Source organism: Stegastes partitus, unplaced genomic scaffold (assembly GCF_000690725.1).
Source record: "Stegastes partitus isolate 25-593 unplaced genomic scaffold, Stegastes_partitus-1.0.2 Scaffold224, whole genome shotgun sequence".
Taxonomy (NCBI): domain Eukaryota; kingdom Metazoa; phylum Chordata; class Actinopteri; family Pomacentridae; genus Stegastes; species Stegastes partitus.
In genome coordinates, this window is record NW_007577955.1 from 155725 (window position 1) to 173130 (window position 17406).

Sequence of the window (17406 nt, forward strand, 5' to 3'; positions counted from 1 at the left end):
GCTCCTGCCTACCACCCGGTTTAAAATCTAGCTTTGAGCTATTTTATTACTGTCACTATAATTAAATAATTTATCAAAACCAAACAATGATGAATACATAAAAGTACACATAAATAGACACAACAATAATAGATACAGTTCACCTGCTGTATGAGAACTACCTGTGAGTGCCAGCGGCCACGCCCGTCTCTGATTGGTCGTCTCCGGGCCCGCAGCTCCTCCTCCCCATTACCGTGGTAGCTGTGTGGTGAGCGAGCACGGCGTTCCAGACCGAGGTCCGAGGGTGAGGTAAGCATCCTGCCTCCCCCACCATCATAATACGACCCTGAGGGGCTCCGCCTCCTGTCAATCACACAGAGCAGACCAATAAAGAGGAGTAGGAGGAGCCTGTCCGTCATAAAGAAATATGAGCTAAAACAGAGTGTTTCAGACAGAAGGCGTCAACAGGTGCAGCAGCAATGTACAGTATAAGAAAAATAAAATGTTTTTGACCATAAAGGCAGTTAAACATATTCTAGGAGACTCTAAAGATAACATTATAAAACCTGTAAAATAACAGAATATAGACTCTTTAAATAGTGGAGCAGGTCAATGAAGTAGGACGGGGCCTGGTGATGGATGACTTCAAGAATTTCTCATTTTCAATGCAAGCTGCATTATTAAAGGAGTAGTTCATAGTTTAAGTATGTTCACATCTGTCGAGACTAAATCTGCATTTATCTCCCAAACAGCAGAAACAAGCCACCTATGGACACCCCTCCGTTTTCACAACTTTGAAGTAGCCAAACTAAATGGTGACTGCTAGATCTAACTTTTTAACATTCACTTTCATTGGAGAGGGCTCCAAACTAACTGATACCGGAGGTATAAATATCCCTTAATATTTCAAAGATGTGCAGTTGCCCTCCCTACCCCAATAAAAACCACAAAGAAGCAAAATGATTTTATTCTGAAAAATCCCTATCACATTACTAATAGACACAACAATACATCAAACCGGAGTGGGTCTGTTTTCTTCACCAGTGAGCCATTTTTAACTCTCAAAATATAAATTATGAAGTCAAACAACAACTGAATCTGTAGAAGAAATTAGATACACATATATTCCGCTATATTGTGAATTGTCAGTTGGTAACTCAATTTTGTAATCTTTTACATAAATACAAACAGTTCCACTACAAATTAAGATATAGGCAGACATGATTGCAGAAACATCAGTTGACATCCTTCTGTTTTCAGAAGTCATATAAATACACACGGACAAAATTGTTGGTACCCCTCGGTTAATGAAAGAAAAACCCACAATGGTCACAGAAATAAATTGAATCTGACAAAAGTAATAAAAAATAAAAATTCAATGAAAATTAACCAATGAAAATCAGACATTGCTTTTGAACCGTGGTTCAACAGAATTATTTGAAAAAATAAATTCATGAAACAGGCCTGGACAAAAATGATGGTACCCCTAGAAAAGACTGAAAATAATGTGACCATAGGGACATGTTCAATCAAGGTGTGTCCTCTAAAACTCAAACTTGTAATCAGTCAGTCAGCCTATTTATAGGGTTACAAGTAGTCATTGTGCTGTTTGGTGACATGGTGTGTACCACACTAAACATGGACCAGAGGAAGCGAAGGAGAGAGTTGTCTCAGGAGATTAGAAAGAAAACTATAGACAAGCATGTTAAAGGTAAAGGCTATAAGACCATCTCCAAGCAACTTGATGTTCCTGTGACTACAGTTGCACATGTTATTCAGAAATTTAAGATCCACGGGACTGTAGCCAACATCCCCGGATGTGGCCGCAGGAGGAAAATTGATGATAAATTGAAGAGACGGATAATACAAATGGTAACAAAAGACCCCAGAACAACCCCTAAAGACATGAAAAGGTGAACTCCGAGGTCAAGGTACATCAGTGTCAGATTGCACCATCCGTCATTGTTTGAGCCAAAGTGGACTTCATGGGAGACGACCAAGGAGGACACCATTGTTGAAAACAAATCATAAAAAAGCCAGACTGGAATTTGCCAAATTGCATGTTGACAAGCCACAAAGCGGCGCATCAGCTCTATGTTCACAGACGCAAAAATGAAGCATATCAAGAAAAGAACACTGTCCCTACTGTGAAACATGGAGGAGGCTCTGCTATGTTCTGGAACTGCCTTGCTGCATCTGGCACAGGGTATCTCGAATCTGTGCAGGGTACAATGAAATCTCAAGACTATCAAGGTATTCTAGAGAGAAATGTGCTGCCCAGTGTCAGAAAGCTTGGTCTCAGTCACAGGTCATGGGTCTTGCAACAGGATAATGACCCAAAACACACAGCAAAAAACATCCAAGAATGGCGAAGAAGAAAACATTGAACTATTCTGAAGTGGCCTTCTATGAGCCCTGATCTAAATCCTATTGAACATCTGTGGAAGGAGCTGACACCATTGGAGAAGGCACCTTTCAAACCTGAGACAACTGGAGCAGTCTGCTCATGAGGAGTGGACCAGAATACCTGCTGAGAGGTGTAGAAGTCTCATTGACAGTTACAGAAATAGTTTGATTATAGTGATTGCCTCAAAAGGTTGTGCAACAAAATATTAAGGTAAGGGTAGCATCATTTTTGTCCAGGCCTGTTTAATGAGTTTTTTTTTTTTTTTTTTTAAATAATTCTGTTAAACCACGGTTCAAAAGCAATGTCTGATTTTCACTGATTTATTTTCATAGAATTTTCATTTATTATTACTTTTGTCAGATTCAAGTTATTTCTGTGACCATTGTGGGTTTTTCTTTCATTAACTGAGGGGCACCAACAATTTTGTCCACGTGTGTATAGGCAGGTGTACACTGGTCTGCTTTGAGTCTGTTCTCTAATACATTACAAGTCATTATTATTATTTACCAGATGAGAAGGTTAAATTGAAGTTTAATATTTTAAACATGTTTCTAAAATTAGATACAACCAGTGACAATTAACAGAAAAAGAAGTACTGGATCTGTAATTTTACGTAGATTAATTTGTTAAATGAGAGATATCTTGCATAAGTACACAGGTTTTCACAGCTACATGGGTGAATAAATAATATCTATAAGCATTAGCGCGACATAATAAATCAGTTTAATGTTGCATCTGTTGCCAATGAAGTTGACTGAATGGGCAGTACATTGTTCCTGAGTGGTCAATAAAGTCTAAATCCAATCGATAATTCTGATTTACCTGATATTAATTACATTTATTATTCTGAACCTGCACATTAACTACAGCTGTAGTACACATGCAGTGCATGAACAGAGGAAGTACAAGAGCTGTGTACTTACATGCAGTCAGTGAACCTAGTTACTGTGAGTAAGTGAAGAATGACACACGCAGGACGGCACACATACGCACACACAGACACACGCACGCGCGCACACACACACACGCAGACACACACAGACACACAGACACACAGACACACACACACACACACACACACACACAACATTCTGACCAGACGACAATCAAAGGAATTGTACATAAAGTTTGGATTGAATAAAGAGCCTCTTACTGTTTTTGTGTCAGCTTTCGAAGGTTTGCAGCTTCATGTCGACTCAACATGCGACACATTAACACACAGGAACACACACTCAGCAGCTTTATGACTGACAGCTGCAGCACAACTTAAGCTCCGCCCATTATGCCACAAGCAACTCCCCCTCCAGCATAGCCTTTTGTGCAGACCCCGCCCAGACAGGACATGACATCACAGCTATTAACCTCTGTTAGCTTGTACAAATTAGCTTGTGTATATTAGACTGTATATTAGTCCGCAGTTTATATATCACATCTCAACAACCAACGTGAAAAAATAATTTTAACGGTAAGCTCGGTTCATTTTCAGAAATCCCATAAACATGGGCGGCTGCACACTGGCTTGCTCTTCGTTTGTTTTCATAATTTCAGCATAAAATAACAATGTTCAAATGACACTATACACTGCCAAATACTACACTGTAAAAAAAATATCTGTATCATTATGGATGTGTTCCTTTTTATTTAACAATTTTTTTCAGCATCTTTAAAATAAAACAGACTGAATTTACATGTCCAAAGTAAAATAAAATTAAAAACCTGCAACTCTGAATAACCATAAAATGTTTTTTTAAACAAAACTGAACCGTGTGTTAATTTGCGTATATTAGCCTGTGTGTTTTAGCCTATGTATATCAGCCTGTCATTATTATCCTGTGTATCGTATATTAGTCTTTGTATGTTAATCTGTGCATATTAGACTGTGTATATTAGCATGTATGTGATAGCCTATGAGTTTTAGCCTATATATGTCAGTATTTGCCTGTATACTTTATATTAGTCTGTGTATATTACCCTGCGCATGTCAGCCTCTTTTAGCCTGTGTGTGTATTAGCCTGTGTTAGCCTTGTGTGTTAGCCTGTGTTTGTTAGTTTCTGTTTGTTATCCTCTGTTAGTCTGTGTGTGGTAGCCTACGTTTGTTAGCATCTGTTAGCCTGTGTGTGTGTTAGCCTCTGTTCGCCTCTGTTAGCCAGTGTACATCAGTCTTTGTGTTAACCCGGTGTGTTAGGCTGTGTGTCTTAGCCTATGTTTGTCTGTACATATCAGTATGTGTGTTGCCGTATGTGTATATCCCTTGTGTGTTAGGCTGCATGTGTTAGCCTATGTTAGCCTGTGTATGTGTGTGTGTGCGTGTGTGTCCACCTCTGTTAGCCTACGAGTGTTAGGCTCTGTCCGTTAGCCTCCGTTAGCCTGTGTGTTTTAGCGTGCTGTATTTAGCAGCAGCAGTAATCCTCTGTGAGCTGCAGGATTATTAATCTGATAATCTGATTACAGTGTGCATGTTTGCATGTGTGTTTGTTTGTGTTGTGAAAGAATGCGCATGTGTCTGTGTGTTTGTGTGTGTAGGTGTGTGTGTGGGTGTGTATATGTGTGCTGGTTGTGGGTGTCACTCTAATTAACAAAAATAAAACTAATTAAGACTCAGACAGACTTTAAAGACCAGTCCGAGTGTTTCCTACTAACCTGCAGACACAGCTGAGGGAGAAATAACCGGATCAACATTTGTCTGTGCAAGAAGAAAGAATCGACATACCAATTTATAGATTGATGGATAGCATCTAAAATTAGGGATGTTCGAATGCGCTGCAACACACAACACTGATTGATCGGGGGAAGAGAGGGGCATCTTCATTTTGAGCTGCAATATGTAAACAGATTCAGTTCACATAATGTAATGATAAAATAAAAATACTGACCGCTCTGTGGCACCGTTGCTCATTGGCCCCGTGGCTCCTGGAGGTGCCAGCGTTGGTGGGTGTGGAGCCCCATGTGAACTGTGGTTGACGGACAGCAGTGATGTGTTGGAATAAAATTCCCCGGACCGAGTGAGAATCTCCTGCTGCTTCCTGCACACGTTACACACCCACATCACCTGTAAAACAGGTAAACACACACACATCACTTATATTACAGGTAAACACACACACATCAGCAGATGGGTGTACTACAAAGCAAGTAGTAACACTAATATACAGTTTATTATACACAAGTAGTAGTTAGTGAGTTATGTTGAGCCTGAAGTCAGAGTTTCATTGTGATGAAGGTGGCTCTTGTTTAACCTGCCAATCACCATGGTAACAGATGCTGCTGATGCTGCACAGTTGACCTGAGGGGTGTACTGTGAAGCAAGTTTGACATAGCCAGGCTTTCTTTGTGTAAGCCGAATCGACAAAACCGAAAGCCCCAGCCAGAGATTACGGGTATCACAAAGGTGGTTATCAACTTTCTTTGTCAAGTCAGACTTTCTGCTTCAGACTCTCTGCGCGTTCACATAAAAAGGGGCGTTCAGCGCGTCACGTCACTCTTCTTCTGCACAAAACTAAACAATCGTCTGCAGCTGCTTCAACACGTTGTTTTAATGTAGAACAATGAGGAATATATATATATATTTTTAAAAATATGACAGTAAAAAGCACCGCTACTGTAAATGGTGAAGACAGGAATGCTGGTAGAAAACTGTTAAACGTGCTCAAATAGAATATTTTACCAATGCAGCCGCTTATATCAAACTGACAGCTGCACGTTAAAATTAAACTTTAAACTTCATACATTTAAACATGATCTTGCATTGAACCACATTTAGGTCTGACTCTGTCCCATAATGCAGGTTATTGATTGAATGTTCTCTGTAATAAATACCAGTAGAATAAATCCATTTCCTCACCTGTGTTCTATCAGCTGCAGTACCAGCAGAGTAAACGGACTTGTCAGCAGATCAGAACATAATTATGTGATTTCTGCATTGCCAACTTAAGATGTCGGGTTCCCATGGCAACGTGATATTTACAGTAGGGCTGGAACTGAACATCCAAGTATCCAAATAATTGGTCGTTTTGGTGGTATATGATATATATTCGCCCGAAATCTGCCCCAGCCTGCACACTCTCGCCGCCGCCGCCGATGGTGGCAACAGAACTGTGACCATCAACCTAAACTGGCAACAGTGCCAAGTACTGCCTGTGCAGAGCGCTCCGTCTCCGTCGACTGTGGGATATTGTAACTACACGGCTTCATTCAGTGATATCAGTAACGCACAACTCAGCATGTTCACAGATAAAACACATTCCCTCAGCTGAGAATCTGCATCACTCATAAACAATAGTCAGGAAACGATGTGGTTAAAGGGAGACGCTCCTTCAGCCGATTTAAATCCGAAACGTTGAACATAACCTGCTCCCGACCAGGTTAGCTCCACGGCATGAGTTACCATGAAGACCTAGCCAGGTAAAAAGAGAGCCACCTTCGTGATACTGAAAACTCTGGCTTTAAGCTCGACATACATCGCTAACCCACTAATCTCGCTTCATGGTACAGCCCTCTGGTCCGGAGGAGGTTATGGTCAGATTTTCGGATTTATATCGGCTGAAAGAATTGTCTCTCTTTCATCACTTTGTTTCCCAATGATTTTGTATAAGCAGTACCAATTCCCAGTTGGGAGAATACATATATCTGCAAACCTATTAAGCTGTGCGTTTGTAATCCCAGTGAACGAAGTTATACAGCTACATTTGAGTGTGTTGCATTGCCATGAGAACCTACATGCATGCAGCTGGTGATGCAGATAATGCATAAATATGTGAAGAAATCATTTGCAAAAACAGACAACTTCATTTTTTATAGATTCACAGAAAACATTTTTTGTTTGCTTCAGATAATATCAATCAAACTGAAGTTGAGTGGATTTGACTCAGTAGAAATGACATGGCAAAAATAGAGATAACTTAAGTTTTGATTGATATTTTCTCAGGTAGACGATGGAAAAGTGGGTTTTCTGAAGGTTTGTGAAGATGGAGTTATCTGTTTTTGCAAATGAACTCTTCATAAGTTGTTTGTTTCTGATTTTTGCAGTGTCTTTTTTACACAGCTGTTGCAGATAAGAGATTGGGATTAGAAAGTGTATTGGTATTTATCACAAATAACATTCAATCAATAAAAATAACTTCACTTTGTTCAAAAACGAAACCAATTTCCATGCATCCATCACTATGGGACAGTGTCAAACCCAAATGCATGTTTAAATGTATGAAGTTTAGAATTTACCATTTAATCATTCTAATACGTAACTGAATAAGGAGACCGCAGAGCGATAAAATAAATGCATATTAACTTAATGATAAACAGTTTTCTACCATTATTCCTAACTTGCATTAATTGCAGCAGCAGCACTTTTTACCATAAATAATTCCTATATTCTCCATAGCTTTCCAGTATAAAAAACTGTTCCTCCTTACTGAAGCAGGCAGCAAACGATTGGTCCATTTTGTGTCAATGTGAAGAGTCACACGATGCATCAAACACCCTTGTTTATGTGAACATGCAGAGAGTCTGAAGAAGAAAACTCTTATAGCCGAAAGTTGATAATCACTGCTGTGATACACATGATGTCTGACTGGGGTTTAAGGTTATGTCGAGACAGCATACACAAATATTGTCTGGCTGTATTAAATATCCTTCGTAGCACACCCATCCGGAAAACAGGTAAACACACAAATGCATATTTACTACACACACATATCAACAGTGGTGAATGATGAGAGTAGATGAGCCTCAGTGAGCTGCTGAGATTTTCTCATAGAACATGTGGCTCCATCTGGTGTCCAAGCAGAACAACAACAGCAGCAGGTGAACAGCTCCATGTAAGGAAGACGTTTACTTTGATATCATTCATTTATAAATAATGTAATCTATGTGTTCTAACCGGAATAAATAAATTCACTAATAACTGAGCTATTTTTATTGGGCTAAAAGTACTCACAACTTGTATAAAACAGCACCAAAGTCGTCATTTAAAGTTAAAAGGAATTCTGAAAGGGAGTCCTTTCATCAGGGCTGCAAGGTGGCGTGGTGGTTAGCATTGTTGCCTCACAGCAAGAAGGTTACCGGTTTGCGTCCCGGTGAGGACACCTGGGATCTTTTTGTGTGGAGTTTGCATGTTCTCCCAGCGTGGGTTCTTTCCGGCTTCCTCCCACAAGATCCAAAAACATGTTAAGGTTAAGTGGTGATTCTAAATTGTCTGTAGGTGTGAATGTGAGTGTGCTTGGTTGTCTGTCTCGAAGTGTCGCCCTGGCGACCTGTCCAGGGTGTCCCCTACCCCCTGCCCTGTTCCAGCCCCTCCGCAACCCTAGTGAGGATTAAGCGGTGTATAGATAATGGATGGATTCCTTTCATCATGTAATACAGATATTTAAGTTATAAGTTCAATGTTTTCCCCAATGGAAAGCTTCGTAATATATTACAGTAAAATCTGAGGCACAGCTGGCAGACAATGAAAATAAAGTTTTGCTGCAACAGTACTGTAAAACCTTAGAAGTGATTTTCCGCACATTTGCAGTTACATTTAATAAATTTGATCTCCAAACAACCTCTACAGCATCAGAGGAGCCTTCACTGCAGTTACTAAATGGCACTGTATTCATCAAAACATTAACGAAAAAGGAAACAGTGACGAGTTTATGGGCACGTTATCGCTTTTCATGTTCTAATGTGAGAGCGAGATATTTAGACAATTGGAGAAAAGAAAATAATTTGGGTTTTTTGTTTTATCTGTTTTCCACTTTGTTTTAAAATCACCTCCAAACCTTGTCATGTTTTTCAGGGAACCAAGCATAACATCAATACAATGCTATGACTTTCTGTTTTCCATTTGTTTGCTGAGCCACAATCCAATTATCAACAATATAAGTTCTAGACTTAAAATTTAAGTCTATTTCTTCCATCTGAAGCTCCGCCCACACGCCCACACACTGACCTTATTGGCTCTCAGCTGGACACGCCCCCCGCAGCGGGCGCAAAACAGACTCTGACAGTAGCAGCAGGCTCGGCCACAGCCGTTGGCGAACTTCGTCTTGCGACAAACGCCGCAGGTGGGAGACTCCGCCCTCACCGTCTGAACTGCCGGCGGCTCCTCCCCCAACTTCTTCACCTGGTCTTTGTACATCTCAAACTGCTGATGTAGCTTCCTGTGGGCGAATCAGCGAGAGGAGCAGTCAGTATATTTCATGAAATATCTTTATCTTCGCATCTTTAATTCTTTCAAAAAATCTATTTAGCAGATTTTTTAATCACTTTTTCTCATGTGCAGAGTTTTTAGCCACTCCTCTGTCTGTTTCATATTTGTAATATTTTTTTAAAAAATCAAATTGCTAGTCTATTTGATTTTCTTGTTCAGTCTTTGTATATTTTTATATTGACAATTTAATCTACTTTTTATTATTTTTCCATGTATTTAGACATCTACTTGTGATTTTATTTTCTTGTTCTGTTTGTTAAATTGTTATCTTCTACTTTTGAATGAATGTATTTTCTAGTTTGTCCTTTTTATCTTTTGTACCAAAATTTTAATCTATTCTTTATTGCAGTCGTGACTCAATAATCTAACACTAAATGTAATACCTTCTTTTATGTTGGACAGTAAGGCTGTCAGATTGTCAAGATGGAAGTTGAGATACAAGGAGGACTTGATGCTTAAAGGGTAATTTGTGGTTAATAGTTATTGTTCATAGTTGTTATAATAACGAGTAGGGCTGGTCCGAATACCACTTTCTGGTCTCTGGATATTCAGGTCCAATTAATTATGAATGTTCGAATATTCGGTGCAGTGAGGGGGAACACTTCCACCCCAGGGGTGCGCTCCGACGGGGTGGAAGTGGCCGGAACACACAGGCAGTGCTTGGCTGCTGATGCCAGTTCAGGCTAGCGGTCCCAGTTTTCCACTATCGCTGCTGCCACCACCGCCACTGCTACCATCGGTGTCTACTTCCGTAAACACTGAGCACGCTCGCGGCGTGTGACATGGTCATATCGTCTTCAGCGCATGCAGGACACTTTTGGCTCGAATGGAGTTCACACAGGACATCACATACAAAGTCACATTTAATTGGAAATGTGAACAAACTCGCAAAAAAAAAACAACAAAAAAACAGATTTCACAAAAAATCTAAATTGAGCATTAAGTCCTGCAGTCTGAATGTAGCCAATCTGTCGGATTGTTAAATCAGGTAATATGCCGTTATCTTTATTTGTGGCAAAAAATGTCATGTCGGAGTCGGTATTCAAGGCTGTTGTTAAGTTAAGGCTATTTTTCATGGGTTCCGTTTGTTTTTCCAAAAACCCTGTTGGATAGCAAGGTTTTCGGATTGCTAAGGGTTGGATTATCGAGTCACGACTGTACTTGATTGTTATGTTTGGTCGTTTTGAATGTTTTATTGAGTTTTAATCTAGTTTTTATTATTTCCTTTAATTTTAGGACTTTATCTTATAATCTAGTTTCATTACATTTTCTTATTTTATTTTCATCTTTTGTCTTTTTTTTAAATTATGTACTTTTTAGTTTTTCAGTGAAGTCTCTTAACTTTACTTCATCAAGTTTTTAATCTAGTTTTTTTTCATTATTTGTCTTTAATATTTTTTTGTTGAGTTTTTATTATTGTATTTTTATGTTTTGTCTTTTTTTTAAAAACCTATTTCTTTGTGATTAACTATATTTCAGTATCTACTTCTTCTGTCTTATTTCTGTCTGACAAGTCATCCTTGAAGCTCTGAGCTGTATGAAATGGGCTATATACTAGTAAATAACATCCAATGGATTAATTGACTGATTGATAGAAAGAGGCTGAGAGAGACAGAGAATTTGTTCTAGAAACATCTTCTTTGACTAAATGATAGCTGGGATATTTAGTCAGAGCTCAGCTGGAACATCATTACACGATATTTGAGGTTTTTTCAAAGAGGATGCTAAAGACAGTGAGGTGAAAAAAATCTTTATATTTTCTGGGCTCACCCTTCACTGACATTGACTGACTGACATTGCAAGAATAAATGAACAAGCTCTTTATTTAAAAAATAATCCAAATGCAAGTGAACAATCAGTTCAACATGTGAAAAATATTTTAAACAGTACAAAAACCTGATTATATATGATTCTATATTTATACACAAATGCTACTTTTATTTCATTGCATTATGGGATTGTTGCACACTGGATGTCATGAACTGGACGTTTTTCAGAGTTCTACGTGGCAGATTTATCCACACAGACGGTGCAACATACAGTGACACAGCTGAGGATTGTATGTCTCTCAGTTCCTGGTTCTGATCCACCTGAAACCAGAACCATGAGACGCCATCGGGTCAGTTGTCTACCCGAACAGAACCACAGACCTGGGGTCAGTTCAGCCTCTGGCTGTTACTCACGACTGCAGCTCGTCGTCTGTTGGACTTTTAACCTGCAGAACTTCGGACACGTTGGCAGCAACGTTATTGACCAACTGACTGAACCCTGAGAATGGATTCCACCTGTCCAGGTGACACACACAGTCAGCTGACAGGAAGCACATTCACTGGGGGAGGGGGCAATTTGAATAGTTTGATGAGCGGGGAAAGCGGCGTGGCCAAGACAGGTGCACTCTGGGAGATGTAGCACTGACTGAGGTACTTACACAGCCGAGGGAGGTTTCACTTCCTCCTGATCCCTGCAGGCACAAACGTGACGATGATGGTAATGATGGTGAAATAAAATAAAAAATGAAGTCAGAACAGAAACAAACAAAAACTGAAACATAAAATAATCTGAAACATAAATGTGAAGAACCAAGCTGCTGACATTCATCAGAACATGCTTTTATCTGTTGACTTCAGATGTAATGGTTCTCCTCTGTGACCAACACAGAACTGAGTTGCAGCAGAAAAACGAGCCTAAACATCCAGTCCAAGTCACAAAGAACCACCAGGTTCTGCAGGAGGCCTGCATCAGGTGGCCTGACGCTCTCTGAGCCGTTATCTCAACATCATGTGTTCTAGATGTCAGTGGGGAGGTTCTAGAGGTTAGTGAGGATTCTCTAGAGGTCATTGAGATGGTTAGAAAGGTCAGTGAGGAGGTTCTAGAGGTCAGTCAAGATGTTCTAAAGGTTTAGGAGGTTCTAGAGAAAGAAATCTTGACGGATTTACAAACGGTTTGGTTTATTACAAACATAATTAACGTGGCTACAATTCAAAGTACAAAAAGAAGAAAGAAATAAAATACAAAATAATTAAAATACTAATTGTTGCTGGCCGTGAGAGTGCAACATAATTATCTATAAGTGCAGTTTTATGACTACACCTCTGACGCTTATAACAAACCAAACCATTGAAAATCGGTAGAAAATTGATCAAGTTATGGTTATTTAAAAAGTACATGCAACACTACAACACAATGTTATGGGTGAGCGAGCACACCGTGGCCAACAGCGTGGACGAGACATCTCGCCTTTAGTATACATATCTATGGTTCTATAGGTAACTGAGGAGGTTCTGGAAGTCAGTGAGGAGGTTCAAGCAGTCAGTGTAGGTTCTAGAGGTTACTGGATGTCCGTGAAGAGGTTCTAGGGGTCAATGTAGGTTCTGGAGGTCACTGGATGTTCTGGAAGTCAGTGAGGAGGCTCTATAAGTCACTGACAAGGTTAGTAAGAGATCACTAGAGGTTGTAGAGGCCAGTGTGGAGGTTCTCGAGGTCAGTGGGTAGATTCCAGAGGTCCATGCTGAGATTCTAAAGGTCACTGACAAGTTCAGCAAGTGGGTTCTAAAGCTCAGTGAGGAGGTTCTAGAAGTCACTATGGATCTAGATATCAGCAAGGAGATTCTAGAGGTCAGTGAGGAGATTTTAGAGATCACTTTGGAGTTTACTATTTGTCATCACAGTACTGTAGACTGTTCTAATCCTGCTGATATTTGTTCTGTCTGTTCTGTTGTGCATCTTTCTTTATATTCCTGTATGTTTGTTCTCATCTCAGCCTGTAAAGAACCAACTGTTCCAGTTGTCAACAAACGCAAACTGTTTATGAATCCAGCCATCTGCAGGCTGAGACAAACAGACAATTCAATCTTCATACTCTGAATGATGTCAGCACCAAACGTCAAGCATCATTCTTTGTATTTTAAAACTGATTCCCTCTGAATTCAGCAGCTTTTATTTTGGAAAAATGAACATAAAGAAGTGGCAGAAAGAAACAAAACACAATCAGACAAGACATAGGTCAAATTAAAATCATATATAGATGTCATGTGATCAAGCTCAGAGCCCAGTCATGGATCACACCTGGCCACGCCCCCAACCAGTGATGTCACAGCAGCTTTGGAGGAGCTGCTGGTTTGAATCCCAGGCAGAACAGACCGATTGATCAGGTGATCAGTGAAAGCCATTTACTTCTGAGAGCAAATTTCAGCAGCATCAATTGAATAACACTGTCGTTTTCAGAAACAAAAAAAATGTTCAAAGTCTGCACGAGTCCACATTTAAACAACAGACTATGTGGATCAGAAACATGAACACAGCAAACTTCCCTCAGCTCAGTGTTTACAGAAAACAACCAGGATATATGTTTGATGTTAGACTCCAGACGCTGTGATCCACATTAAACCTCCGCCCCTCTTGACCCATCAACACCCCCACTAATGAGATAACTGGATTTAAAGTCTGCATATCCACAAGCTGGACTGTAACCACCAACCAGCCTGTAAAACCAGCAAACATCCAACCACGTCCGGGGATGAACTGCACCCAAAATCTTGTCTGCAGCACCAAACTCAATACAGAAAACCCCAAATTTAAGACCCACATCTGCATCTTGTCAGTTTTTATTTTTTTTATTGATTCAGATGTAACTTTGTGAACCAGCACCTGCTGAATACGTCACAAGAAGCTCATTCATGAAGTCAGAGGATTTTTTTCTCTCAAGGTCTGATTGTATTCTTCCTTGTGTCCTTAATTAACCCACCGCCCCTCCACCACCAGCTGAGTCCAGACCCAGAGGGACCCTGTCCTCTCTGGCCTTCATGTGGACCTGCATTGAATCTGTCTCTGCTGTTCTGAGATGATTTCACGACAGCAGGACATTTACAACAGCTGTCAGATGAGATGAATCATGTCCATCCGACGGCTACAGACTAGACTATAACATTAAGATTGCATAAAAAAAACATAAAACATTTGGTTGACTCTGTGCTTTCCAAACATTTTGATATAGTAAAAAGCATTTTGTGTCTCAGTGTGAAACGACTGAACCGTGTTTTCTCTTCTTCCCTCTCCTGGTAAACATCTGATGACCCCTCACATTTACCAGTTGACCCTTTCAAGGGGCGTGACCCCCAAGTTGGGAACCACTGGAATGAACTGTCCGACTGTATTCTAAAGTAGGTAAACCAGCTCCAACAGCAAAAATTTGCTATAATACATAGAGTCAGTGTTAGGAGACTTATTCTTTCTCATATTTTGATTGCATTCAGCTGACAATACTCGAGTACCTTTACTCAGTAAGATTGTAACTGCAGTACTTTTAGTTTCGTAGGGTTGTAACTGGAGTACTTTTACCTGTACCTTCGTGGTGATCCCACCTGCATGACTGTGACCTGACTGGAGGTCAGAGGTCACCTTGCTTTACATGGGTCACATGACATCCCTGTCACTTCATTTCAGCTGAAACTAACCCTTCTGCTCCAGCTGAGAAGGGTTTCATTTTGAATGGTGCCCTGAAATTGCACAGTTTTGTGCTTTTAATTTGTCTGACTCGATCATCAGATGCAATCAATAATCAATAATCTTACTTGAGCATGCTCTGCTCCTTCTCCTCCTCCTTCTTCTGCCTCTCCATCACCGACAGGATGATGCTCCGCTCCTCTTCCGTCAGGTGGCTCAGGTCCGGTAGTTCCGACCCGGCCCCGGCGGGCGGTGCAGGTCCGGCCGGCCCAGACATGCTGACAGCGGGCCGCTGCAAGAGAAGGAGGCGGGCCGTCAGCGCCATGTGGCAGTAATGATGATGATAATGACGATAATAATACTGATAGCGGGCCACATGATGCTGATGGTGGTGATGATGAAGGCCACAGAGCTGCAGGGTGTTCACGTTATTCTGTCCAGCTCCAGGTGCGCTCGGCGGCTCTGCGTGCAGCTGTGTGACCGCCGAGCAGCCTCGAGGTGCGGACACGGCAGCGGTTAGAGAGCCGCTCCACCTGCAGCCGCCATCAGAGCATCCACCTGTTTATGCCTTCATCCATCATCCCTCCATCATCATCCGTCCATCATCACCGTCTCTCCCGCGCTCACCGACAGGCGCAGCGGCGTCCTCTCGCTTTTTATTCCGCAGTCATGTCGCCTCCTCCGTGGTTTGGCTCCGGTCGGCTCTCCGTTCCGCCGGGGGCTCTCATCCTCCGCTGCCCGGCGGCGGTTCGGCCCTTCCTGGTTGGTCTGCTGTTGTCGCGGTCGCCCGCTCCGATTGCTCGGTTCTGCTCGGTGATAATGGACGCAGCGGCGACGGAGGAGACGGAGGAGAAAATAAATAAATCCTCCATAGGAAGTGGGCGGGGCCACGGCGTGACGGCGTGACGTAGCACCGAGCTGAGGGTGGGGAGTCAGGTGAGTCCAGTCTGAGCTAAACATAGACCTGCAGCCAAACATAGACACACACATACACACACACGTCTGCAGTCGATCAATCAATAGGCTGATCGATGACTCAGTCAATAACTATTTTAGGATCAGACTGAGGATGAAACAGAATAACAGCAATGACAATAGTAGGAATAATAATAATAAGAAATCTATAAGAAGTTAAGAGACTTTTCATATAATATAATATAATATAATATAATATAATATAATATAATATAATATAATATAATATAATATAATATAATATAATATAATATGTTTCAGGTGGAAATTTTTCATTCCACAACATGAATAAAGACACTTAACAGCTGTTCAAATATCAACAAATAACGGAATCAATAAAATGTGAAAGCCTGAAATGTTAACTACAGCAACAATAATAATATTCCTAATAATAGTAAATCAACAAGCAATAAATAGATTTTTGTTAAGTAATATAATTTATGTTTTTTTTTGTTATGTTGTGTTATGTTATGCTGTGTTATGTTATGTTATGTTATGTTATGTGTTTCAGCTGAAAGTTTTACATCATGCTGCTGCAGGAGGATATAGATTCAGACACTTAGAGCTCTTCAAACATCAATAAATAACTGAGCAACTGAAGTGTGTAAGTCTGAAATGCTGTGTAGAGAACAGTGTCCTCTGCTGGACAACTATAGTTAAAACAGGACTAAAGTCCTCTAATGTACAGATGACTTGCAGATCAAAAACCAAAACAACCAAAGAGCCTGAACACTAATTAAGAAAACTTCCTACAGAACCTCTAGAGCCTCCCCACTAAACGAAGGTAACATCACAATGAACATCAGGATGAGGATAGATGATATATGAGTGTTTGTGATGCTTTTGATCTTCTGGATTTTGACAACAGTCTTTAGCTTTACTCAGGACAAAGACAAACCTCTTTCAGATGTACCATCTTCAGTGATAACTAGAACCTTGTCAGTGATTTAAAAAAAATAATCCAGAAGAACAATCAGTGATAAATGGGACAGGTACCTTAAAGGCCACTAGACAGTCCTAAAGGGCCCCTAATACATTGTTTCCACTCAGCTGTGTTTTGTGTTTGTCATTCTCTGTAGAACTACCAGAACATCATGAAAGACACCACAAACCCTCCAGTAACCAGTAGAACCTCCTGACTAATCCTTAGACCTCAGACTTCAAAATAACTGTAGGGTTTTAGTGGGTGGAAAATAAGGTATACTTATTTTCACACCAAAGCAAGTGATTGCATTAATTAAAATGATTAAAACCAACCTTTGAATTATTCGTCCAGCGATATAATTTCAGAGTCAGCATGATAATTCCAATAAATTGTTTACTCTTGGTGATCAGTCAAGAGTGTTTTATAAAGTTAAAGGAATTAACTTAGAGCTCAGGTAACTAAAGATCAGATACCTAAAGTGACTGGATGAAA

General features: G+C 40.5%; 1 protein-coding gene across 1 annotated transcript in view; it reads right to left on the reverse strand.

Annotated features, from left to right (window-relative positions):
* LOC103356830 (regulating synaptic membrane exocytosis protein 2-like) overlaps positions 1-15291 on the reverse strand; it is a 58421-nt gene extending 43130 nt beyond the window's left edge. The window contains exons 1-4 of the mRNA XM_008281129.1: positions 15143-15291; positions 9312-9522; positions 5260-5435; positions 162-342 (exon numbers count right to left, since the gene is read on the reverse strand). Of these exons, the coding sequence (XP_008279351.1) occupies positions 162-342; positions 5260-5435; positions 9312-9522; positions 15143-15291 (717 nt within the window). The remainder of the gene's footprint in view (positions 1-161; positions 343-5259; positions 5436-9311; positions 9523-15142) is intronic.
* Between the last annotated feature and the right edge of the window lie 2115 nt (positions 15292-17406).